The sequence below is a fragment of the Eublepharis macularius genome, chromosome 1, assembly GCF_028583425.1.
Source record: "Eublepharis macularius isolate TG4126 chromosome 1, MPM_Emac_v1.0, whole genome shotgun sequence".
Classification (NCBI taxonomy): domain Eukaryota; kingdom Metazoa; phylum Chordata; class Lepidosauria; order Squamata; family Eublepharidae; genus Eublepharis; species Eublepharis macularius.
Window position 1 is genome coordinate 222,709,566 of NC_072790.1, and position 26,861 is coordinate 222,736,426.

The 26,861-nt window shown below is 46.1% G+C and overlaps 1 protein-coding gene across 3 annotated transcripts in view; it reads right to left on the reverse strand.

Moving 5' to 3' along the window:
• Positions 1-26,861, reverse strand: part of OTOF (otoferlin) — a 183,374-nt gene that overhangs the window by 58,008 nt on the left and 98,505 nt on the right. For 2 of the 3 annotated variants that reach the window (XM_054976834.1, XM_054976817.1), the window contains exons 6-9: positions 4,135-4,208; positions 3,481-3,607; positions 1,928-1,982; positions 543-674 (exon numbers count right to left, since the gene is read on the reverse strand). In XM_054976834.1, the coding sequence (XP_054832809.1) occupies positions 543-674; positions 1,928-1,982; positions 3,481-3,607; positions 4,135-4,208 (388 nt within the window). Of the gene's footprint in view, positions 1-542; positions 675-1,927; positions 1,983-3,480; positions 3,608-4,134; positions 4,209-17,747; positions 17,781-26,861 lie in introns of all 3 variants that reach the window. The other variant, XM_054976825.1, reaches the window with a different exon arrangement.

The window sequence follows — 26,861 nt, forward strand, 5'->3', positions numbered from 1 at the left end:
GACAGTCCAAGAAAATACCAGACTGTCTGGGTGAAAAGTGGACACCTGGCAACCCTACAGGTGCCTGTAACCCCCACCCACCCTCTGCTGCTAGTTAGCATGGATGGTAGACTACATTTTGTTTAGCAGGCCTCAGGTTAGGCAAACTTGGGTTAGTGCTGCTGAGTATGGTCCTTCGTGTTTCAAGACGAACATGAGGTCCCCTATTGAGGCATTTGTCAGGGAGAAATGGTAGGCGGGTGCCAAATACTTCCCATGTTTGCCATTTCTTCCCTACAAATATCCTCCTTGGACATTCTTTAACCCCCATCCCCACCCCTATAGGCTCTAAGACCAGAAATAAGCCTAGCTGAGGAGGCTGTGGAAATTTGCAGAGGCAAATGGTGGTCCTGGTGATCTTCCTTTACCTTCCTCTTCCTGCATTTATGCTACCTAGTCTTCACTTAACACTAACCCAAGTCTATACGTTCAGGAACACTTTGGCTGAGGCTGATAGGCCACAACGAATTCGATAGGCTAATGGCTATCCAGAGTGGACTCACTTCATTGTAGTAGGGGCAGTTGGTTGATTCCTTCATGGACGTGTATTTCTTCTCATCCCCCACCTCCACGCATACCACAGGGTCCATGTTGAGTCCCACCAGCTGTCGTGCTTCAATTATTGTGATGCTGACCTAATAAGGGAAGGAAACTTAGCAAGCACACCCCATCACTTGGAGTATTCAGAGCTGCAGTTCTTCCTGCATCCCCTTACTTCACCTTTCCTAAAGAGCACCAACCATGGGAAACAGAATGGGAATACAGGAAGACTGGATTACCTGGCTTCCATTCATACATTGTTCACATTTCACTCTGTATGAAGTTCTGCTTTCCCATAATTCTGTTTTAACCAGTGGAATGTCTAAAATGAACTCCGAAATTGGCCCAATCTCTATCTCAGCTTTCAGTTTACCCGTTCTACATTACTGATGCACAAGAGCGCATTGACGAAAGATTGCCTTGGGCAGTTGGTTGTTCACGTTGTCTTTTAATTCTGTACTATTGGATGACTTATGCTGATGAATGCATTGCTTGAATTCTGGAACCCGCCTTGGGACTCAGCAAGCAAAGTGCTCCGTAAACAAAGCAAATAAGTAAATGCATAAATCCGTGGTTAGACCTTGGGCAACGTGCCACCCATTGGGCTATTTCCAATCAGTAAACATACAAAACTGCCACGTACCGAGTCGTATCATTTGTCTACTGGAGTCAGCCTTGTCTACTCTGGCTGGCAGGGGCATTCTCGGATCTCAGAGAAAGGTCCTTCGTATCACCTTCCGCATGATCCTTTTTTAATGGGAGGTGCTTGGGACTGAACCGTGGACCTTCTGCATGCAAAGCGGATGTTCTGCCATGGAGCCCACAACCCCTCCCAAGGGGCTCTTGAGCCTCTTTTATTCCTTCATTCAGACAAAGGTAGGAAGATGGCAGAAGATGCTGATTGCTACTGGCCTTGCACATAAATGGTTGCACAGCGCTATGAACAGCAGACCCAGAGGAACCCAATCCTGCCACTAATATCCAGAGAACCAGGGCAAGTGGTGGTCGATGCGGCTTGGCTGCGTTAGTTCGGCAAAGTCCTCATCAGGAGCATTCTGTCCTTGGCAGGGGCCCAACAATGCTCCACTTTGGCCCATGGGCAGACCTAAGGTCCCCGAGGGAGGGGCTTCAAGGTGGAGAGGCAAGGTGCGTTCGGAAATGGGTACAGAGCTGGTTCCTAGGCATGGTGTGTCAGCAGAAATAGACAGCAGGAGTTAGACCAATTGAAAAATGGAAGGTAATAGGTGGTAAACTCTTGGGCCGGCCCAAATCCAGATTAAAAAGGGAGAGGGGTTAGGAACAGCCCCTTACTCAAATAGCACAGAAAGGGAGAATCCAAGCATCTTACCTGGTAGTCCATGGGTCTTCCGGCACTGGGCTCCATTTTAATATCTGGCTTGGATCTTGAAAAGGTAACAATAAGGATGATGATAACAACAAGTGCTGATAAAATATTCTTGAGCATTCAACAATAGTCACATTGGTGCATTTCAGGCATAATATAAAAGTATGGTTTATATTATCTGTGTTTAGTTTGTGAAACTGGAATTCAAGTCACAGACAATCACTCAAATCCTGGTTTGCTTCAACAAGAACTAGATTAATTTATTTTTCTCTGTTACTTGAGGAGGCCATTGTCAGAGGAGAAGACAGGATTAAATCAGGACGTCTGCATTCAGACATCACGAGAAACCTTAGTTAAGAAAAACTGTGGTTAACTATTTAGTTGGCAACTCTCCTCACATGGACTCCATTCTAGGTATAAGGTTGCCATTGCCAGTCCTCTGTTGGGGATAGAGGATCCCCCACTGCTAGCCACTGCCTGCTGCTGCTCCCTGCCACTGCTTATCTGGCCAGGGGGTGCAGAAAAGAGTGAGGAACCTGCCATCTGCATGCACTCCACCTGTGAGGTATGTGGCCAAAATGGGTGCACGTGCTCCTGTGTGGCCAGAAAATGATGCCATTTCTAATGTGATGCAGAAGCAATGGGTTGTAACAAAGGCCAATTCTCTGAAAATCCACTCCAAACACTAAGTTTGGGGGCAGTTTTAGAGAATCGGCCCCTGATGCAACGCATTGTTTCTGCATTGTGCCAGAAATGACATCATTTTCCAGCAACGCAAGAGCACGTGTGCTTCTGGTGAGAAGTATTTTTTATTATTTTTAGTATTTTTTATTTATTTGTGTCATTTATAGTCCACCGTTCTCACTGAGACTCAAGGCAGATTACACAGTGTGAGATTAGTACAGTCAATATCAAAGACATTTCCATAAACGATGCCACAGGGTTAATAAATACAAGTTTACAAAGACATAGCATTAGTAAGAATCCAGTACAGAGTTGAAGAAATGCTGAAACAGAACCTAAACAATTCTTGGACTGGCATTAGACAACATGAAGCACAAGCAGCTCATAGGAGCACATATTTAAAGCAACAGATGGTATGTAAAGCAACACAGTGGTGAAGTCTATGGTCCCTAACTCATTAGCGAAGCATCTGAGACCTCCTCCCTACAATATAACCCTCCTATCTGAGTAAAAAACCTTTTTGAATAATTGTTTTGCATCATTTGCGGAAAGAGTGGGAGCTCTCCTGACCTCCTCAGGCAGGCCATTCCACAGGGTAGGGGCCACCACAGAGAAAGCCCGTGTCAGGCTGCTGTTGATTTCGCCCATGTACAGGGTGGCACCTGCAGGAGACCCTGTTCAGATGAGCGAAGCTGCCGTGGAGGAACATAGGGAGGGAGGCGGTCCCGTAGGTATACTGGACTAAGGCCTTGAAGAGCTTGTATGTGATAACTAATCACCTGCCCACCCCCAATCCCCTGGTTTGGGCCCAAAGGCGACCTGCCAACCCTGTCTAGGTATGACATCATTTCTTGTCTGGCCCCTCTCCTCACCTCTTATTAGACACATTGGTGGTAACAGCTGTGACTGATGCCAGGGAGATGGTGTCTGGATCCAGGCCACCTCCAAGCCGCATTGCTTTTCGGTCCAGGTCTTCGGCTTCCAGAACGGCTGGCTCATCTGCTGGAGACATGAGCTCTTAGTTAAGTTGCCCTTGCATAATTCTGTTGTTTCAGTGGGCCTTGAGGACCTGACTTAGTTTGGGCTGCATCCTCTGAAGGAGACCACAAGGAAGAAGGTGGGCCACAGAAAACACGAATAAGACAGACTATGAGGAGAACAGATAGTTTGCATCTATTCAAATTGTCTGGATCCTCAAATGTATATTTGAAAAAAATTCTTGGAAAGGCTGCTGCTGAGAAAGGGGCAGTAGGACTAGGGAGTGTTATCTCCAGTTTTGTATCCCAAAACCAATAGCGTTGCCAGTCTCAACAGCATCAGAAGGGTAGTTGGTGTAGAAAGCAGGGCAGAGAAAGAGAAGTGTATTTGTATTGCATAGGAGATTGTACCCATTAATTTTGGGGCTCAAGGGAGGCCATTTCCACAGACAGTATCTGAGCCCTGCACAACTACAGGCTCAGCCCTGCAAAGGTCTCTCAGCTACTCACTGGCACAAGGGCAGATTCGAGAGGGGAGGGCACACGTACCTTGCTTCCTGTGGTCATCCTTTGCAGCACGTGCCTTGCCAAGCTTCATGGCTGAAAAGACTCCTTTCCCAGCTCTGTAAAAACAGCATTATTATTGTTGATGTTTAGACTCCTAGAGTTGAGAAATGTCTTATAGGTTATCTTGCTCAGCTCCCTGCTCAGAGTAGGAAATCCAGAGGTGGAGCATTCATGACAAATGGTCATCTCTTCCTTTATCACGCCCCCCCCCCCCGCCCCACTGGTTAAATTGTTGAATTGTTCTTACTGTTAAGAAGTTTTTCCTATTGAAATCTACCTCCTGTAACTTAAGCCCATTAGGTCTGATGGTGCCCTCTGTTGCCACTGAGAACAAGTCCTTGTCCTCCATAGGGCCGATTATGTTATATCCGCCCACCCCTGCCAGTCTCCTTTTTATTGTACAATCCATTTACAAGCTGCTTTATTGCATAAGCAAAAGGACAGGAACTTCGAATGTAAAGTTTAACAGTGAGGAAAGCCAAATAAATGGAGCGGAAAGAGAAGGACAGAGCAGGATAAAATGCTGATCCATGGTTTTATAACGTTGAGCTTGGACTACTGTAATGTGCTCTGGTTGGGGCTGCCCTTGAAGATGACCATGAAGGTTCAGCTAGTGCAGAAAGAGGCTGTGCATTTCTTTACAAACCCCAGGAAACATGACTATATCAAGCCTACATTACATTCACAGCATTGGCTGCCAGTGTGCTCCTGGACCTAATTGCAGGTGCTAGTTCTGAGCCCTGTATGAGACCGTCATATCATCTCTTGTGCTTCATACTCCAATAGTACAAGCAAAGTCTTGACAGTAATTGCCCCATCATCTCCTTCAACTGCAAGGCACATCTTTTATTTATTGCATTCACATCACATCTCAGTTGTCATGTAATTCAGTGTGGTATAGGAGTCTCCCATCCAGGCACTGACCAGATTCAAACCTGCTTAGCTTCAATAAGCTTACCTAGATTTTATGCTCTCCAAGCATACTCTGGGACCATCCAGCTGGCTTTTACAGTGGCAAGTTGGATATTAGATTTAGTGGGCAATGCAATGCTGTCATTTTAGCTCAGGTTTTGTTCACTGTTTTATGGGTGTTGCCACCCCTCACCCCGGCATTGCCTAACATTTCTGCTTTTATTTTTGCAAGCTGCTTTGAACTTGGATCTCTCCCCCCACCGACACACACAGCAAGTTGTTGAATGGATGTTCTTTAAGAATGCATGGGAAACATGCTTTTTGATTCTTATTCCCACTGAAATTTCTCTTGGATTTTCTCTAGTAGTAACTTACTTCACGTACCTGGGCTGTTTTCACACGTCTTTTCACTCATGCAAAATTGCACAAAACTCACGGAATGACGGCGTCTTCATGGCACAATTTCCCATCTTGATTCTATTTCATGGCCCGATTTCTGACATCATCGCGCCATGAAACAGAATCATGGTGGGAAATGGCGCCATGAAGACGCCGTCATTCTGTGAGTTTTGTGCGATTTTGTGTGAGGGAAAAGACATGTGAAAATGGCCCTGCAATGCCCACCCCTGCCCTGGAGTTTCAAATGTGATGATCATTCTCATGTCTGTTGGTCAGACTCTCACTCTTCCTGCCCTTTGGAAATAGCCCTCCTACTCATCCCTTTGGAAAAGATTCCAGTCGAGAGAAGGGCCCTCCAATAGTTGTTGCATTCACCAATCTGCCCTCTTTCCCTCACTGAACAGACTGTTGTCAGGAATGGAAAAGGTGAAATATGCAATAAATTTCTCATTAGATGGCATTATACAATATTTAAAAATCACATATTAAATTAATCAAAACAGTTCCACCAAAAGGCCCATTCCAGTAAAAAGCCAAAAAGTGCACAGCAGGAGGAAAGGAAACCTCCTACATATTTGGACAGTGGAAATCCGACTTCCAGACAGGGCCAGATTGAGGGGGGGGGGGCAGAAGTGACATCATCACGCAGCGCCGGGATCGCGCGTGCTATGACTAGGGTTGCCCTGGGAGCCGGCAACCCTAGATCCGGCCCTGCTTCCAGAAGCAGACATTTCCAGTTCTTGAAGCAAAGTTAGGAATGCTGTGGAACCTGCTACAACAGGCAAGTTATATATACAGCACATATAACTATCTTACCTAATTCACTACCACAACGTATGATGACTGCTGCTAGACTGCAGCCAAAGGGGATTAGAAAATTCGTGAAGAGTACATTTATCAATGGCTATTAAATACAAATTGGTGGAGAGCAAACAAAGAGGAAGGCTGTGTCCTCAGTGCCCTGCTCATATGCTTTCTAGGAGCATCTGATTAGCCATTGTGAGAAATGGGATGTTGGACTAGAAAGATTTCTTACGGGTGTTTTAAGACGGTGGTTATCAATCACTGTTTATAAAGCAGCTGTGTGTGGCATAGTACAGAACAGCACAAGCAAAAAGAAAAGTCAGGGTGTTAGCAGACAGATCCATTCCCTACCACGCTAAAAGGTCAGTTTATGAATATAATATCATAAACCCCTTCCTCTTGTGCCATAAGCACATGGCCCTTCCTAGCCCAGAGTGGTTGCCAGTCCAGCTGCAGCATAGAAAGTTACCAGGAGCTGAGTAAGGGGGCTGGCTAGCTGATGCCCTCCACATTCTGGGAAGTGGCACATGCCTAAGAACAATGAGGTCTCCCAAGAAATCCTGGTTAATCCCATCAACGCCCCGCTTCTCTTCCTCTACCCACCTACCCTAATCAGAGCTATTCATTGAACCTAATAGCTCTCCCAATACTGGGTCATCAAGCCCCATTAACCGCTTTTGTCTATCTCAGGTAGAGCCATTAAGCCTCTCCTATTGTCCAACCCTCTGGACCATCAAGCCATTGTACTTTGAGGAAAGACATCAGTTTTGCCTCTGCACACATTTTGCCCTGTAATTAGACTCCCCAGCCATGTGCTGTGTGTGTGTGTTCTGGACCCATGCACGCACCCTCAGATATGTCTGAGTCCTCTCTTCTTCCTGCCGCAAAACTTTTCCCATTTCTGCCACTGTTCCCATTCCCCTGTTCAGGACCGGTAAATATCACCCTACCCTGAATTGTTCTCCCATTTTCCTCCCTGTTTTCCCAATTATCCCTGTGTGTGTGTTGTCTGCGTTTAGTGCTTGCTTGATCGCCTTTCATGTCTCCTTAATAAAGAAGCCTTTCCTGTTGAACATCCTCCTGTTTATTTGAGAGTTCTTTAAGGGCAACATATCTGAAGAAGTGAGCTGTGGCTCATGAAAGCTCATACCCTACCACTAATTTTGTTAGTCTTATAGGTACTACTGGACTCTTGCTCTTTTCCAATCCTAAACAGGGTTACAATCTTCTGAGCTTTTTGACTTTGATGGACTTAGAGTGTAACTCTACTTTTGAACTGTTTAGAAAAATAATATTTATGAATCTCTTATCTTTTTAAAAATCTTTGCTGCATTGCTGTAGATATATACTTCTTTTTATAACAAACATCCCTCTCCCCCTGCAAGGTTTTAGGGAGCAATCCTAAGTAAGTTTACTCAGAACTAAGAACCATTTTATTCAGTGGCAAGCAGTGGCAAGGAAAGCAGAATTGCAGCCTATGATATATAAAATCTTATTTTCAATTCATTCTCCGCAGATTTGTGGTTTTTCTTCTCCCCACATAAAAGCTTCCCTTGTTTCATGCTAACCATGGAATTAAGGACATGTGAGGATATATGATTTAAAACAAAGGACAGAATCTTGTGTTGGAATAAAGAGTGGAAACTTGTGATGGAAATTGATCCATATGGTTACATTTGTATATCAAAGTCCTTAAAAACCAGTTTTCACAGGTACTTAACAAAATGATTAGATAATCTTTTCACAAACTTAAAGTGAAGGGGTTTCTAGTGTCAGCGAGAGATTGCCTGCCGCATTTGAAAAAAAACAAGCTATTGTAAGAAAGAAAAAAAGTGAAAAATGAAAAGCATGATGGGATACATCTAGAACGATGGGTCACCTTTGGAAGACTATCTGAGGACGTAAGTCTAAACTTCTTTGCTTACAGGATGGTGTAACTGTTGTTCTGTCTGTCTTATAAGGACCAAAAGTAAATGTGACTTGAAGGAAATACCCAAATAACACGAGTACTCTGTCCTCTGCAAGGAGGCCCTAAGGTTTAAACATAGGAGGCTGTGGTCATTTGGATTCAGCTGCCTCCTTCTGTGCTACTAGTCCAGAAACTGACTATCAGCCTCCTCAGTCTTGTCTTTGTACAACTTGGCAGGAAATTCGTATCCCTTCCCAGCTGACTAGTTCATCCATTTCCAAGTCCATGTGGGGGACACATGGCTGCCACAAGAACTTTAGGTCAGATAAGCACCAGAGGTTTCGTGCTGGGAACTGATTTTGAAGGAAGAGGGCCTGAAGTGGAGCTGCACTGGGTTGCCAACAGGCCTGGACAAAACACCCTGTCTCTTGAACAGAGGCACCATGTGTGGAAAAGGGCGAGGAGGTAAATAACATCACTGGGTAAATAACAGCCCATTAAGCCCCAATTAAAGGGACAGGTCTTTTCCCCCCTCCAGGCACCCCTAGAACTGCACTATGGGAGAAGGGGCTTCAGCCACCCCATCTCCAACCCTTTTCCTGACTTGACGTGGTAGAGGATGCTTCTGTATTCCCCCATAGAGGAAAATTGTTTGTGGCCATCAATACATTTAAGTTTTCCTAGCAGGCAATCGTGGCTCCCCAGGGGAACAACTCACAATATTTGTTTAGGGTCAGGTTCCCAGGCGCAGAGCACAGTTGGGGAGTGATTCTATATGATTTTAGTAGATGCACATTCTGTAATTTCAGTGGCTCCCTGAAGCCTGCACTTATTCCTTGTGTGGTTCTGACTTCTTTTCAATAAAAAGAACCCTTTGAAATATGCAAGCTCTGCAGGCACCCAATTAACACATAATGAAAAACTACATGAATGAATGAATGAATAACTTACATTCTCTTTAATCTGAGAACAAGGAATGAGACCATTTGCCTTCAAAGGAGAGGGAGTGGATGACGCAGCTGCATGAACTCAGTCCAAAACAGGACTGAAGGCGAGGGGACAAGAAATAGGGTTGCCACTGGCCTGGAGAAAAAAATGTCCTGTCCCCTTAATAGGGCATTATTTACCTAGTGATATTATTTATCTCCATGCCATGAAAAGCTTCAACTGCTCATTTCCACACCATGTTAAAGGGACAGGACATTTCTCTCTAGGCCATGAGTAGATAATACTGACCTGAATCAGTATGTGGAAATTTCATGTGCTCTGTGGGCAGCCACTGTCTTTTGTTACGTGCCCTAAAACAGGCAGAGTAAACCAGAGGCACCTTCCCTGGGCACAGCTTGTACAAAGGTGCAAATCAGCAATGACAAGGTGTTTAAATAATATTACTATACTTAATGACTTATTTGGGGCAGTATAGAATGACCACGGACTGGCAAAATGACAAATAAGTGGGTTCTAGATCAAATCAAGCCTGAATTCTCCCTAGAAACTATAATGACCAAGCTGAGGCTATCATACTTTGGTCACATCACAAGAAGACTCACTGGAAAATATAACGCTAGGAAAAGTTGAAGGCAGTAGGGAAAGAGGAAAGCTCGACAGGAGATGGATTGACTCAGTAAAGGAAGCCATGGCCTTCAGTTTACAAGACCTGAGCAAGGCCATCAATAACAGGATGTTGGGGAGGGGGGCCTTAATTCATTGGGTGGCCATAAGTCGGAAGCAATTTGAGGACACATAAAATGTACATATAGAATAACCAAGAATATCTCTCAAGATGGTAGATAAAAAGCCAAATATCTGCTTTCTCAGAGACTTGGTGGGGGCAGCATGCCTGGCCAAGTGGAACCGTTGCAGCATCTCGATGTCCCTGTGCCTTCAGCCTAACTCACAGTGCAATCCTAAGAAGAGTTACTCCAGTCTAAGCTCATTGAAACCAATGCACTTAGACTGGCCTAACTCAGTTTAGGATTGTGCTGTCAGTAAAGCATATTCAGCAACTGAATGCAGCTGGCGGGAGGGAGAAGAAAATCAGAATCATGTAACTGGCTAACTGCTACTGATTTGACAGCCGCAGTGGATAATTTGGACTGAAACTTCGGATAAGGAGCAATTTATGTGAGCATTAAGAACTTGGAAAGTCATTAACTCTTCAAAGTCCAAAGCCACTCTTAACTCGCCTCAGCCTTCAGCAATGACTTCCAACAGCCTTCATCCAAAAGTAACTTTTTAATTTCTTTAATCTATTTCACACATGCAAAATCTCCCAGATGATCTGTTTGAATCTGTGGTATTGGTTCACTGCCAGTAGAGAGGGGGTTGAATTACTGCACTTATTTTCTACAGCCATTGTTACTATTTATTATTTATACGGTGTCATCAATGTGCACATCACTTTCTAGAGTAACAAGCCAAGAAGAGAGTTCCTTGCCCCAAGGAGCATACAATGAAACACTTTAAAAATCTGGGTATTTGCATGGGGGATATTATCGCTTTTGAAGTGTGCATTGCTTTTTTGAAAGATATATAAAAGTATATCATATCATATCAAGAATCCTTTAAATCCCAGTATCTAATAAATGGATGTCAATCCACCAAATTTCCCTGAATTTCTTTTTCTCCTGTATTATAGAGGAAGAGATCTGGAAACATTTAAGGATGTACTTTTTTCTGTCCATTTCCCATCCACATTCTCAAGGACACTCACTCTGTTTGGTACTACTTGCACACAGTACACTAATCATGTAACTATTTGTGCTTCCTAATAATCCTCCACCTGTCCCCTAAGCCTTGAGTGGTGACCTTTAAAAAAAAATCTTCTGAGAAGTTGGAATGCTCCTAAATATTCTATAAAAGCCACTGAACTAGGAGGGCTTCTTCAATCAAATGAGTAGAACTCACACAGCCAATAGCTTTCAAATGCTGTATCCTGACTTTACCTGATTGTTTTATCTTTGTTTATTCTTGTGTTGTTCCCACCACTTTTATCCAATTTCTGAGGAAATGTAGTAAGAGCTCTATTTCCCCCCTTTAATTTGATGCCTCATTCATCTCCTGGGTGTGATTAGCCTTCTACATGTAAGGAAACTTGAATAGGGGACATTTCGTAAGAGATAACCACCGTGTGAATTCAGTCAGTGCTACAGTTCCACAAGATGACTACGCTGCATGATCTTCAGAATGTAAGAAATGTCTCTCTGCAGAAGCCCCCAAACCCCCAGGCAGATACCTCCTCCCAGCCACCGTTCTTTGTTGTTCCATGGCATACCAGACATGCTGATTTGGAATATTTAACTATCCAATTGAGTCAGAGAGGCATTTTTCATCTAGTTTTTGGTTCTGGTTATGCAGCACCTGGCACTCTGGGGTCTTAACTGTGGAGGAAATATTGCCCCTGAGAGCAGAAATTATGTGATAAAATAAGCAGAAATCAGAAACGTATCTTCACAATAGCTCCTTCAGCATATCATCTGGTCCCCCAGTGGCCTCTGAGTAATGCAAACCTAGAAGCCCCACCTCCAATTCCTGCCCATGACCCAATTATGCTTTGGTACCTGCCATTTACCTATGCACCCCCCCTCCCTGCTGCACACACACAATCCAGAAATCAGTAGGATTCGGGTAATCACCTACCTGTCCCAAATCAGGCAACCTCTTTATGCGTGTTTCGAAGCTACCATCCCAGCTGAGGAGAGGGGTCTTGGGTGAGCAGGACCCCTTGTGCTGGGGGTCCTCTTGGGATGGAGAGAGGGGCTTTGGATCCGTTGGTCACTCCCACCCAGCTCCTGGACACTTGTGGCATTAAAGCAAAGCTGCATGCCCCCCCGTTTTCTGCTACTGCCAAAATACCACCACCGAAGGGAAGAGAATGGCGCAGATGGGAAACCGGCAGTGGTGGCAGAGAGAGAACTGACACCGTCCCCTTCGTGAATATTGGATGAGAACATCTGAGACAGCTAAGAATGCTCAGGACGACAACCCTGGCAGGTGCCACTGGTGATACTCGGTTCCCCCGTATATCTTGAGTTGGGCCGCTACAAGGAACTTCAGTGATTTGGTAACTCAGCTGGGAACCTGCCAGCTTGCAGGCCTCTGGGTTCCATCTCTTTCTTTCTTTCAGGTTGCCCCTGCACTGGCATTTGACAACATGCACTCTGGGTACTAGCTTAGCAGGGTAGAAAGAGAGCTGCAGGGCTATTGGCTGCCACGTCTGCTTGCGTTCCAGACGGATTCTAGGCATGGATCTGATTACGGGCTGCCACTGAATTATTCAGAGCTTAATCTGCCTTTATAATAACTGGATATGCATTTTAAGGTGAGACTTTTAAAACGTTGATTCCATCTCTGGCTGCAGAGAAAAGGAACAAAATCCTCTGGGGCATGTTCTCACATAAGGTTTTTACTAGTCGACCTAATAGGAAGCGAGGGCTACATTTGTCCTTAGGTAACTTGAGAAAACAGAATTAGGGATCTAGGGGTGGGGAAGTATTGCCCACTTCCTTGCCTTGTCCTTACCTTTTCCTTCAGGCCATGAGCTGCAACAGTCCATCTGCAAGCCCATTTGCAAACATACAAAATTGGCTATACCAAGCTAATCGGTCTAGCTCAATAGTGTTTCCTCAGGCCAGCTGCAGCTCTTCAGGGTCTCATGCAGAGAAAGGTCTGTTACATGAGATGCTGGGGATTGAACCTAGGACCTTCTATATGCAAAGTAGAGCTCTGCCAATGAGCTGTAAGCTCTCCCATTCAGAAAGGAGGCTAGAAGGTATATACAGGAGGGATATTATCCATTGACCAGGCACAATTGCAGTCTTCTTTGGGTTAACACATAGGGGGCTGGTGACAGATATTAAGCTATTCTACAGTGCCACCCAAAACAGAATTAAACATAGGGTTGCCAACCTCCAGATGGGGCCTGAAGATTTCCCAGGATTACAGTAGCCATCAAGACAACAGAGATCCATTCTCAAAAAGAAAATGATTGCTTTGTAGGATGGACTCTATGGCATTATATCCGGCCATCCTTCCAAAGCTCCACCTCCAAATCTCCAGGAATTTCCCAACTAGCTTTGCCAGGTGCCCACTAATGGTAGGTATTCACCTGGCAATTTGACCCTCTGCCTGCTGACTGGCAGGAGAAGGCAGGCCAGGAGACATAAGCACATGTGTACCCATGGCCATGGTTGATGAAATCACTTCTGGTGCTACTAGGAAGTGACAGCATCACACCAGGTCCAATAATGTTTTTGCTATGTTTTGGGTCAAGTCACAGAATCATAGGGTCAGAAGGGACCTCTAGAGTCATCTAATCCCATCCCCAAACCGTGTTACAGAAACGGTCCTGGTGTGAAGCTGTCACTTCTAGGTCGCCTGGGAAGTGATGTCATCAATCAGGATCTCAGGTATGTGCTCACATGCACATGGGTAAGTACCCCCACCCCCTACACTCGACCCCTCCACTAGTTGCCGGGGCGGGGGGGTGGGGGACTAGGCAACTAAATTCCAAATCTGGAGTTGGCAAACTAGTTACACTCTTCTAAGTCCACTGAAAGTCAATGAGCTTTGAAGAGTACTTCTGCTGATGACTGCAGTGCTAGCCTTGGACAATTCCAGGAAAATGTATTAACTGCAGTGCAAAAATCCTCTTGCCCAGCACTAGATTGCAGGGTTGCCAGCCTCCAGGTGGTGGATTACTAAGACAGTATTACGGAAAAGACTGCAAAAAACAATGGACTCGTGAAAACTAACTAAGCAACAAACAAAAAAATATATCCAATAATATGTGTGTATTTCTTGGACATGAATAAGTAGAATGATATTTAGATTCATTCATACTTCTGTTTTTCCAAACAGAATTGGTATCAGAAGTGATTACAATACTCAAATCCTTTTACATGAATGGTAAAATGAATTGTCCTATAACATAATTGAGAAAGCAGGTTTCCGACGACTCACATGGATTCCACAGCGCAGGTGCACTCTCCAGTGCCCCTAGCAGAGATCAGAAGCGAGTTATCAGAGGAGGCTGGTGCAGCAGCATGCTGGGCTGCCTGCTTCCCTCCCTCCCTCCCCTAACCCAACCCATGCCTCCAGCCCACCAAGGGAGGCCCGAATGAAGCAGCTCCGGGCAGGCTGGCAGGCGATTGCCTGCTTCTCCCCCTCCCGCGCCATGTAACCCATGCCTCCAGCCCACCAAGGGAGGCCCGAATGAAGCAGCTCCGGGCAGGCTGGCAGGCGATTGCCTGCTTCCCCCCCTCCCGCGCCGTGTAACCCACGCCTCCAGCCCACCTGGGGCAGCCCTGAATGGAGCTTCTCCGGGCGAGCAGGCAGGTGCTGAAATGCTAGATTGCCTGTTCCCCTCCCCCTCCCCGTGCAACCCACGCCTCCAGCCCTCCTGTGGTGGACCTGAACGGGGCTGCACCAGGCGGGCTGGCAGGCAGCAGCACCTGGCTGCCTGCTTCCCTCCCTCCCCGCCCCGTGCAACCCACGCTTCCAGCCCACCTGGGGCGGCCATGAGCAGAGCTGCACCAGGCAGGCTGGCAGGTGCAGCGGGGCCCCTGTGCCATGCTGCCTGCTCCCCTCCCCTACATCTGTGAATGGAGGCCAGGTCTCCCATCCATTTACACCCCTGGTAGACCTAGCCTCCGATCACTTAGAGACCAGGTCTACTTCCCATTCCTTGGCTGGTCCAGAAGACCTGGTCTCTGGACCCATGGAGGCCTCCCATACTTTTGCTGGCCAGGTAGGCCTGGCCTCCATTACCTCCGGGAGGGGGAGAACAGGCTGCTGCTGGGTGCAGTAGCCCACCAGAGTGCCTGACAATTCCGCCCCCCCCCCCAGGGCCAGAATGGGCTGCTGTCGGGAGCAGGAGCCGGCCAGGTCACCTGCTGCCGCTCCCCTCCTCAGCACCACTCCTCGCCAACAGGGCCAGAACAGGCTGCTGTCGGGCACAGGAGTCCACTAGGGCTCCTGCTGCTTCCCTCCCGGCAGTGCTTCCCATCTGCAGTAGCCCGGGCAGTGGCACATTCCAACCCCAACGGGGCCGGAATGGGCTGCTGCTGGAAGCAGGAGCTTGCCAGGGCACCTGGCACCCCCCCCCCCATCGCACTCCACGCCTGCAGCACCCCGAACAGGCTGCTGCCAGGCACAGAAGCCCATCAGGGCACCTAGCACCCCCCCCAGCAGCACTTCCTGTCTGCAGCAGCCCAATCCAGTACCAACAGGGTTGGAACGGGCTGCTGCATTTGCAGGTGCCGGCCATGGCACCTGCCACCCCCATCGCAGTGCTGGGGAGGGGGCAATGCCAGGCCAGGCCACCTAGCCTTCCCCACGACCAAATCGGGGCATGGTAGAGATGGCAATGCCCGGCCCACCTGCCCTGCCCTTTCTAGAGCCCGTTGTATTTCCCCCCTCACAATGGGCTTTGTTACTAGTACATACATAAATGTATGTATGTATTTGTCCTAATAATACATCCTTGCTCATTCTCTTTAAATCGTATTTACATGTAAACAATCAATTCCTATGTTAACATCAAGAGCTTCTATAACAATTCAGCAAACATTTGCAATAGCCAATTCTCTAAAGCACGAGTGCAAAGGAACATAAATTCACATCAGTTGCTCCCTCATTGGGTTTTGCTGTACTAATTCCAGGTTAAGTTGGATAAATTCCTAACGTGACCACTGATGGGAAAACTGGTATGTGGGTCCCATTTCCAAGATTCTTTGTCAAAGCAGTCACGGTTTCTCCATAAGCACCTTTTACTAAGGAAACAATTCATCAATCATTTAGAGATGTAAGTCCTTCAGACCGTAAAGCAGGAAGCCTTAATTTAGAAAGGTGAGTACCAGGTCTCCCAACTCCCACCAGAAGGGTAAGGGGACCTGGCAACCCTATGCCCTTGGGCCTGTCATTCTCTCTCTCTCCCCCTAATCTACCTCACAGGGTTGTTGTGAGGATAAAATGGAGGCAGCAGAACAACTGCCTGTTGCTCTGAGCTCCTTGGAGGAAGGGCTGGTTAGAAATGTACGAGATAAATGAAATGCAGAAAGGACAAGCAAAACTGAAGTGAAGATTGGGGAGGTTGAAAGCAGAATTCAAGATCCCCCCCTCAAGTTGCACCATCAACATCATGATAACAAAATTCAAAGAAGGATGGAGGAAGCTCAGAGCCTCATACCCAAGGAACCCAAAGGCTCTGGAGGCTTCAAATCACAGCATGTGGTAGTCACAATATCATAGGTTGTGAAAAAAGCCAGTACAGCTCTGAGACTTCACCGAGAGCAACAAAAGAGTCTTGTGGCTCAAACAGACTTCTTGTAGCTTAAGCTTTGGTGGACTACAGGCCACTTCCTCAGAGGTATGAAGTAGGTTCTAGTGAGGGTTGCCAGCTCCAGGCTGGGAAATTCCTGGAGATTTGGGGGTGGAGCCTGGGGTGGGAGGAGTTTGAGAAAGGAAAGGTGCTCAGCAGGGATGGGATGCCCCAGAGGCCACCCTCCACAGCTGCCATTTTCTCCAGGGGAACTGATCTCTGCCATCTGGGGATCCACTGTAAGTCTGGGACACCCCCAGGCCCACCTGGAGGTTGGCAACCCTAGTTCTAGTCTACAAAGGACTTTGCTTTAAAATCAAAGCACATCCTGTGCTTCCATAAACCTCAGAGTGAAAATCCACTTTGCACAGTCCGCTTACAAATAAGCTTTAAAAAATCCAACTACTTTAAACAACAAAGGTCAGGCGCCAAGTGAACAAATTATATTTCCAAACCATCAGCACAAAGCCATGGACAAAACTTCCCCTCAAACAAAACAGCCTTTCGGGACTTCTGGCCGGCATCTGAAAGCCCATCCTGCCAAGTGGGAGAAGTGATGGGAAATGCCTTCACATCTGTGGTACGGCAACCATGGCAAGGTGAGAGACGTTCAGAGTTGGTTTGCCATTCCCTGCCTCTGCACAGAGATGCTTGGTGGTCTCCCGTCCACATACTGATTAGGGTAAACCCTGCCGAGCTTCCAAGATCTGATGAGATCGGGCTAGCGTGGGCCATTCAGCTCAAGGCATTTTGTGAGTGCAAAGATACAAAAAGAAGCAGAGGCAGAGCTGAGTAACCAGATAAAGGCGATTCTGATTTCAGGAATTCAGCTTAGAAAGAAACATATTCTTCAAAACATCAAAGAGGACGGAGTAGGAACCTGTAAAGAGCTTCTGATGTGGCGGATAATTGCCCATTAAGGTGTGAAAGTCTTTGATCAGACTCAGCGTAACAGGATTCCCCGCCCCCGCCCCAAAGAATAGCAAGCCAAATTATCTTTTTGGTTTTCCTATTGTATGCTGTAACGTTTTTTAAAGGTTATGTTAAAAAACTAAAGATATTGTAGGGAGCTGCTGGCATTTGCAAGGCTAAATGGCTGAGAACAGACAACCTTATCCACAGATCCACTCAGTTCCCCAATGCACCAGTAAGTTTGTCCAGGTTCCACCTGATCAAACTCTGCTCCCATTTATCACAACCCTGAAAGGAGGCGGAAAAGAGACAGGGAGAGAGGCCGATCAGAACACCTACTTGTGATCCCCCTTTGTCTTCTCTTTGCCTTTGCTGGGGCGGGTGGGCAGCGCAGGAAGGAGGCAGGCCAGTGAAAAACAAAGCAGAACATAAATGCACACGAAGGAGTAGGGAGTAGAGACTCCACAAGCTGGTCATCAAATCAATGAAACCTTTTAAGAAGGGAGAGTTTCAGCAGGAAGCACAGCCCCCTCCCCGCCGCAGAGCCCAAGCTATAGGGGGGCTTTGAAAAGCAAGATGCTAACAGCACAGTCTTAAGCAGAGTTGCCTCCTTCTAAGTCCATTGAAGTCAAAGGGCTTAGAAAGGTGCAACTCTGCTTAGGATTGCACCACAAATGATGCTCCAAGGGCCAAGAACCATTGTGGGGGCTGGATCCGGCAATCCTCAAACGCCTCCACTCTGAAATTAAGGTGGCATCATCAGCCAAGTTTTGGAGCCGACAGTGACTAGCAATGAATTCTGGAGCTGATTTCTAACCACAGTGGTGGCTTTTGTGGAAAGAGAGCCTTCGATTCCTGCTTTTATTCGTTTTAAACTGCTGTGAGTCACTCCAGTTGCACTTCATGTGGTATAAGAGCCCTTAGGAGTGCTCTAATGTGACTGTGTATTAGAATCCACTCTGAGAAAGGAGTCTCTTGGATGGGCGGTACTGCTAGTTTGCTACAAGGGCCACCGAGAGGGACTGAAAGTGCCTGAACGTTAGTGGAATAGAATCCTAGAATCAGAGGGTTGGAAGGGGCCTCCAGGCTCATCTAGTCCAACCCCCTGCACAATGCAGGAAATTCACAACTACCTCCACTTCCACCCCCCCCCCCCAAAACACAGTGACCCTTGCTCCATGCCCAAAGATGGCAAAACACTGTCAGGATCCGTAGCTGAACTGGCCTGGGGAATGGCCACGCAAATTGTATGGAGGCTCTGTTAATAGGGGTGATGCCTTATTCGCGTATGTCTCTCTCAAACCACTTCCATCTCACCTGAAATGTATTGGGTGTTTCTAGCTTTTCAATTTTCTGCTCAGATCTGGTTAGGGCTGGCTCCTTTTTCTGTGCTTCTAACAGCCCCCACATCTTTGCTGCTTGAATGTCTGCCTCTCCCACAATTGTTAAAGGCCCAGGCATCCTACTGGGGGGGGGGAGCATTGGCCATGCTGATCATGGCACCTCCTCATTGTACTGCAGCAGGCAACACATCCCAGATTTGGACGGGCGAGTGCCTTGTGAGGGATGTCACCAACAACAGGACCAAGCCAAACAGGCAGGTTTCTAAAGAGTTGGGTCTGTGTTCCCCAGATCCAACTCAAGTTCCCTGCAGCTACACAGCAACTTTGGGGAGTAGCTGTTAAAAATAAGTGAGACCCTAAATGGCCTCGGAATGCCTCTGCGAGGGAAGGAGGGGCTCCTCACTCCCCCCTCCAGTCATTTTCCACTGACAAAATAGCAGGGGAGGGAGTTTTGGGCCCTTTTTTCCTGCTCCATGTGGAATATTCTGGCAAACAGAGCAGTAAAAATGGGGGAAAACTCCTCCTGTGCTATTGTAACTGGGGGAAATGGCTTGAGGGGGGAAGAAGGAGTGCCTCCTTCCCCCACAGAGGCATTCTGAGGCCATTTGGGCTCTTTTACTTTTTTAACAACCATTTACTTTTTAATTGCTGTATGGCTATGGAAACTGAGTTGGGTCTGGGGAACTTTAAAAACCTGCAACATCTAGCTTGGCCCTCAATCCATACCCAATTTCTGGTGTGGTTGCTGGAAACGGCAGCGGGGCAGGATTTTCTTAAACAACCATCACCTCTGTCCTCAATCTTCATCCTAAACTTTCAAGCTAATCAGGGAAAGTTGTGCCATTGTAGCATTAGGCTCTGAGGACTAGAAACTTTAGTTGGAAACTGAGCAGAAGACAGGAGAGGAGGCACAGTAAGCATCACAATACCTGAACGGCAAATGGAGGTGTTTTTTCTCTTTTGCTTTCGCTTTGTCTCTAAAAGAACAAAGGTCGGATGAGTCAGAAACAACAATCAACTTCGACTTGGTTGCAGCATCAGAGCCACTGTAGGTGTACTGTCCTATGCTTAAGTGGACCTCAAAATAAGCTATGCAAGCTCACCTCCCCATCATGCAGTATCTCAAGTGGAAAACCATAGCAAATGCACACACACAGGCTGAAGACAGAGTGGCTACTCAACATAGCATTTTTAATGCTCTCTTTGCTAAAAGAGATTTTTCAAAAAAAAAAAAAATTAGGACCATGCATTTATGTTATAAAAATCCCCAACAAACAAACAAGCAAGCAAACATGGACTTCTATGAGCCAGATAAGTTATGAAAATTAAGCAGATTTTTGTCATTTATCCCATCATTTTTGGCTGCTTTGTATAATTTATTCTGTTCTTATTAGTCAAAAGGGAAGGATGATTGATAAGCACCTGGCATTATATTAAAAATCAGAATGATTAAGCAACTTAAAAAACACCTGATTACTTTAGTTTTTCTTTTTCTGTTTCATTGTGGACTTAATGCAATATTACCCCCACCATCACTCACAGCGCATTCCTAGCTCCCCCATCTCACACACCCACGCCTAAAAATATTTTTAGCATGCTCAGGGCAGATGGAAAGAGATGGTCATGCTGGAGCTAAGTTTATTAAGACTTTATTAATTCTGACAAGTTCAATTGCTGTGGTCTCTCTATTTGTGTCCCAGCCCCCCACAGAGTAGCATGAAGCTGAGATCAAGGAAGTGGGATAAGAACTTCTTGCCACAGTTGCAATGGAGTTCAGAGCCACTCCGAGCTCCTCTGGAGTTTAGTGTCAGGACAGAGACAAGATGCTGTCCTTGATCAGAGACGAGCAGAAATTGTCACTGGTGACCAAGGCCAGCCTGAATTTGATTTCGAATATCACTTCCAGCCCCAAAGCACTGAATCCTTCATGTTGTATCACACCATGCTCACAGCAACCAAGTGGGTCAGCACATACCTGGGGTCTTCATGATTGTCACTGTTAAATGTGGAAATGGAAGGAACCAACTTGTTAGGACCAAGTGCGCAATTTCCATCATCCTTACTCACTTGCAGGTCAACAAGATCCCAAGCCCCATGGACGCAAGAGACAAGAGCCTTCTGCTCCGGATTGGTTAACCTACAATAACAACTATCACGCTACACCTTGGTACTCACATAGAGTAAATAAGATAAGAAGCCACATTCTCTCCAGAAGCACACACAAGAAAAGGAAGTTTTTCTAAACCCAGCCTGAAAAGAGTAGGCCAGACTGCCCTGCAAATTCCCACTGCAACAAAGAAAGGCTCTGGAAGACCCACATTTTGTAGATTGTGTCCATCAGTGCCTTGAACTGTCAGCACTACAATAGGAGGATCTGCTCCTGACCCACCTTTCCCCCCCACCCTTATTACAGTTACAAAAACTCTCACCTGTATGGAATTTGGTAGCTAATAAAGCCTCAATAAAGAAATGTACATCGTTTTGAATGGGATAACCTTACTGCTAACTGTGCAGGGCCTGGCTTTAACAGGGGATCAGGGAGTTCATAGAAGATATGTCCATTAATGGCCATTTGCCACGATGGCTTAAGTGGAACCTCCATGTGCCGAGGTAGTCTACCTCTGAATACAGTTGTCAAGGGGCAGAGGCTTTTTGCCTCTGTGTTCCCTGCTTGTGGGCTTGCCAGGGGCATTGTGAGAAACAGGGTGTTGGGCCAATGGCTTCATCCAACCGGGCTCCTTTCTGTCTGGCTGAAGTTTAATCGCTGGTCCAAGAGATATATTCTGCACACGCTTAGATACACTTGCATTTTGATTATTGCTTCACACGTTCTAGAGCTAAGCCCTGGCATTTAGGTTCTGAGGCTAAGCCCTGAATTAAGCCCCAAAGCCTTGCATAGGAGCAGTCTGGGATAAGCTGGAGAGACAGAGAAAGAGAGAAAATACTGCTTTGAAGTTTCCCACTGAGTCTTAATACCTGGCTATGGATTTGTAGCCATCATGATTCTTATGCTGGAGTCCTGACAGCTTGCTATGGTAGATAACAGGAGAGAAAACAATAAGAGCCATGAAATATGTGAAGGGAAATTCAGACACAATAATGAAAGCATTCTAGGTGCAAAATGCACTTATGTATTCAAACAGGGCAGGAGGGGTCATGTTCATGCGCCTCCATTTAGACTGGATTTGTGAATGGGACACAGCCCTTGCATTCTTCAGTCTACTCTCTCACCCCTTTACAGAGGAACTTTTAGATGAAAAAAGTTGGCTTATCCCAAAAGCCAGCAGAGAGAGAGAAAATCCTTTGCCCATTCCCAAGGAAAAGATTGCACGTGAAATTGAGCACCAGTCCCGTGTGCTCTTTTGAACCCCCTACAGAGGCAATACAATTCGAGAAGGCATTCTCTTCCATCGCTTTTAGGGAAGGAGGTAGTCTCTGCCTTGGCCATGCTGGGGGTATACGAAAGACAACACAACAAAGAGATGCTTGAACAGTCTTCCAGCTTTGGTTTTGTGTGTGTGTTTCATGAGAAGCTGCTTTGGAGAATGCACTCACTTCATTCTTTCCCTTGCTGTAATTCTTCTGCTTAAAATTGCCCTCCACCGAGCTGCTTTTTCAATCATGGTTTTAAAAAAAGGAAGCAAGTTCCTGAGACGTTTTCTCCTGCTCTGGGAGGGTGTGTGTGTGTGTGTTATGTGCCGTCAAGTTGCCTCCAACCCATGGCGACCCTATGAATGAAAGACCTCCAGAACGTCCTATCATTAACAAACTTGCCCAGATCTTGCAAACTGGAGGACGTGGCTTCTTTTATTGAGTCAAGCCACCTCGTTTTAGGTCTTCCTCTTTTCCTATCACTTTCCACTTTTCCTAGCATTCCTGGGAGGGTGATTTTGATCAAAAGGCAGGAGGAGAAAAGGTGAAATAATTGCTCCCCCGCTGTTGTTCCGCTGCTGCAACAGGCTTATCTTTTGTTTTTGTTTTTTAAAAAGTCAACAGGATTAATGATGTATGATTTAAACACGTAAGACAGGATTTGTACAGAATATTTGTACAAGAATTTGCTGTCTTTGCACTTGTGCAATGCCTCACTTAACCCGGGCCACTGCATGTGGAGTACACATGCAATAATAGGATGCCAGCATTACTCCTGCCTTGGCTAGAGGCTCTGGGTGCAAGCAAAGTCACTTGCTTGCCTGCATCGTACTGAATTCAAGACTCACTTGGCCCCACAAGGGGGCATTACGGTGAAACTCAGCACCAAGGACAGTTCCCCCAAACGGAACAGAACAACACTAACTGTAGGCACATAAAGTAACGCGGCGAGAAGCAGGTGCAGCGCAATCGTGCAAGAGAAAAGGAAGCATTAATAATGCACCTAAGCTGGATTGTATTCAGCCACAGAGCTACATCCCACACATTAATTTTTAAGAGTAATCAGTGATCGGGTAACATTTCTCAGCGTTGACTTTCTCCCTCCCTGGGAATACAAAGCAAGCTGGCCTGTTCAGGCCGTGACTTAAGCAACAAACAAGGGGTGGGAGGCAAGCAAGCATTGCTCACATGAGGCTGGGTGTAAATATTTAAAGGACGCTGGCATCAGAGGCAGACTGGATGTCCCAGCCCTATAAAAACGAGGAAACGATTCGCCAGAAAAGAGCTCCTCCTGAACAGGCTCTTTCAGATGAACAGAAGCGTGCAGGAGTATTTCCTGGCCAAATGTCCAGTGAAAGTAACGTCTCAGGGCTTAAGTATACATGATTATAAAGTGGGAAAACTCTGTTTGCCATTAAAAGGGCACTCAAGATGGAGTCACAGCCAATTCTGTCTCTAACAACGATGCTGATAAGACCACACGGTGCAACGGTGTGCCAGCCAAATCCTGGCTGAAGCTAATTGGGTGGCCTTGAGCCAGTCTATGTATCTCTCTCAGCTTAACCTACCTGGGTTGTGGCACAGATGAAACAGAGATGGGGAGATGTCCTTGGATAAAAAAAGTGCCAGAGACACACATGCAGAGTGCATGTATTTGCAAACATAAACTGTCCCCAATTTATTTATTTAGATATTTATGCTACCCTTTTCTCCTAAAGTGCCTAACAACATTATTCTCTTCTCTGCCATTTTATCATCACAACAACCCAGTGAGGGAGACTAGGCGGAAAGTGGGTTTGGCCTCAGGTTACCCGGCAACCATGCATGTCAGAGTGAGGATTTGAACCTGGGCTTCCCAGATCCGAGCCTGAGACTGTAACCACTATACTGCGCTGGATTTGTTGTTCAGACTTTACAGCTGAAAGCCTAAAACACCTTCACTGAATGGCAGGGCATTGTGTGAATTAGTACTATTCAACCAAGACTTGCTTTGATAACTGAAATTCTCTCCCACCTCCTTCCTAAGGGGGGGGGGGACTTGCATGCTGAAGAAAAGTTATGCCTTTGGTGAACATTTATGAATTTCTGTGATGGATGCGGATTAAACTGGGCATATTTCAGCAAGTTTGGGTACTTAAACAAGTTCAGTTCTACACAGAGCGACTCCAGTCTAAAGCCACTGACTTCCGTGGACTTTGATCGGAGTAACTCTGCACAGGACTTCACTGTCAGCATCCTTTATCTCTGCCAAAAAGTTGCATAGCATTGCACTATTTCCAATCCCCCAATTTTCCAGTTCCTGGAAATAGTTATTAAAATTTTAATCTGTTTTCGTTCTAGCTACAAGCACAACAGATAATCAGTGCCCTGCAAGCAAAAGAAACCCACCCTTATTATACCAAAAAAGGGGGTCAGCTCGTCAAAAGCAAAAACCTGAACTGAAAAACTAGCAAGGTTAAGAAATGCTTTGAAAAACATCATTCTTTGGTATGGAAATAACTTGGGTCATGTATTTTTTTAAATGATGCACAAGAAGAAAAATAATTGTACAGCTATCGGTACAATGCTATCAGGAATGGCCTGCTTATAGAGCTATTTCTGGAAGGATGGAAAATACATTGCAGAATGGTGGTGGTGGATTGTCTTTCCTAAAACCCTTTCCATGCTTGTTTATGCTCCACAGCACACCATATTTACCCGTCATAGTCTTCTCCGTCTTCTCCCAAACTGGTCCATTAGCATGTGCAAATACAGAAATGAGTTAAAACAAAAATATCTCATGTGATTAAAGACAGAATGACACTGCTTTCTGAAGCTTAATGACATGCTTGGTTCTTAACCAGTATGAAAGAAATCTCCAATAGGTGTCAGTTCTGGTGTGAACTTATTTCAGTCCTACTTGATCATAGAGGATGGGAGAGAACGGCCATGTTGTCTGCTTTGCTGTGCCTGTCCAACTTCCAAAATGCAAAGAGGAATCTACTCGAGGCACCAGTGGGATGCAGGTTCGTTCCGAAAGAATATCAGCCAACTTGCTTGTGATACACAAATTGAATGGGTTTTAGCATTATAGCACTATAGTGATTACCAATTTTTAAAAAAGCCCACAAAAAGGCTTCTAGTGGCACAGCAGGGGAAATGTTGGGTGCTAAGGGCCACTGGAAGAAAACTGTTGCCAATGTGGGCAGGGCCCTTGAAAATACTCACCTTCCCATCTAGATCGGGCTTTTCCCAAAAACACTGTAGGAAAGCAGGTTTGGGAAAGAGATTTCAGAGGACAGGGACAGGATGGCTGGAGCACAATAACAGCATGATTTTGTGTGGGATCCTCAAAATGAAAAGGCACACCAGCCTGGATGCCGGATGCCAAGATGGAGTGGAGAAAAACCTCGGTGTGGAAGAAGACCTAGGGAGCACCCACCTGGTTCCATCCTTGAATTAATCTGGTCATACACATGCAAACCCAGATCTACATTCAGACATACAAAACAACACACAAACACTCTACAAGCAGATCTCTGGGCTAACCTACACTTTTACAAGAATCACATGATACACTCCTGCTAAATACTACATCCCCACCTGCTCCTTCCCTGTTACAAATCACACCTTCCCCTTCCCGCTCTCCACTACAGCTATTGAGTGGCATCCCAGGATTTAACATCTGGCTCTGCCACCGATGGTCTAGTCTGGCCTTCAGAAGCAAAATAAACTGTGCCAAATAAGCTGATGTATGCCAATGGGCAGAATTAGGTGTCTCTGCTGCCCATGCAGCCTTGATAAAAATGCAGAAAGCTAGTACAATGGGGAAGGACAGAATTTGATAATAATCATAAAATAATGTATGATGTGATAAGGACACAGTCCCTGATCAGCAGGCTGTCAATAAATGGCATTCCCATTTGGTATCTGAAGATTTTGGTCTTGGCTCCGCTGATGTTCTAGTTGCTTTTGGCTGCTTATGAATTTTTAAATTTGGGACTGTCACTGAGATCCTTTTCCAAAGGCTCAGCCCAGAATCACTGTCAGTCTGCCACAGTAACTGGGAACATAAAACAGATGGACGGACCATATTGACAAAACACAGAGGCCCCGTTCACGAGTAAGCTGCTGATCTGCCTCGGCCCAGCCAGTGGTATTTACTGATTATTTTGACTCCAGGGTTGGTTGGTTTTCCTCCTGGCGGGAGAGAGAATTAGCTGACTAATGAGACATCTTTTCGAAAGATGTTGGAAACACAGACAGCAAATGATTCTTTAATGAAGTCTGCAGGAACTGCAAAATCTCCCTGGAATCTCTGGCAGATCGTCTCTCTGCTGTCTTTCCTGGGCAGAGTCACCACGCTAATAACCCAGCTAGCAGGGCCAAATGCAGAAAAGCAGAGGGGAAAAAAATCCCATTATGTTCAGGGGCACACACCAGAGTGCCGCACGTGCATCTTGATAATCCTCACCAAAAAATCCTGTATGTTAGGCTACTATTATTACTTCTGCATTGCAGATGGGAACACTGGGGCCTGCAGGCAGTGCACTGCCTAAGACCACTTCATAGGTGGGAGCAGAATTTGAACAGGGGGCATCTCAGTACACAGGTCAGTTATAAATCACACAGAATTCCATAAGCTATTTCCTCCACCCAAAGCAACCCTGAGTAAGGCTGCATCTGAAGAGAAGGAAGGCTGCTCAGGTGAAAAAACAGCGCCGAGAGAATGATTTTGAGTAGAAAAACAATTGGAGAC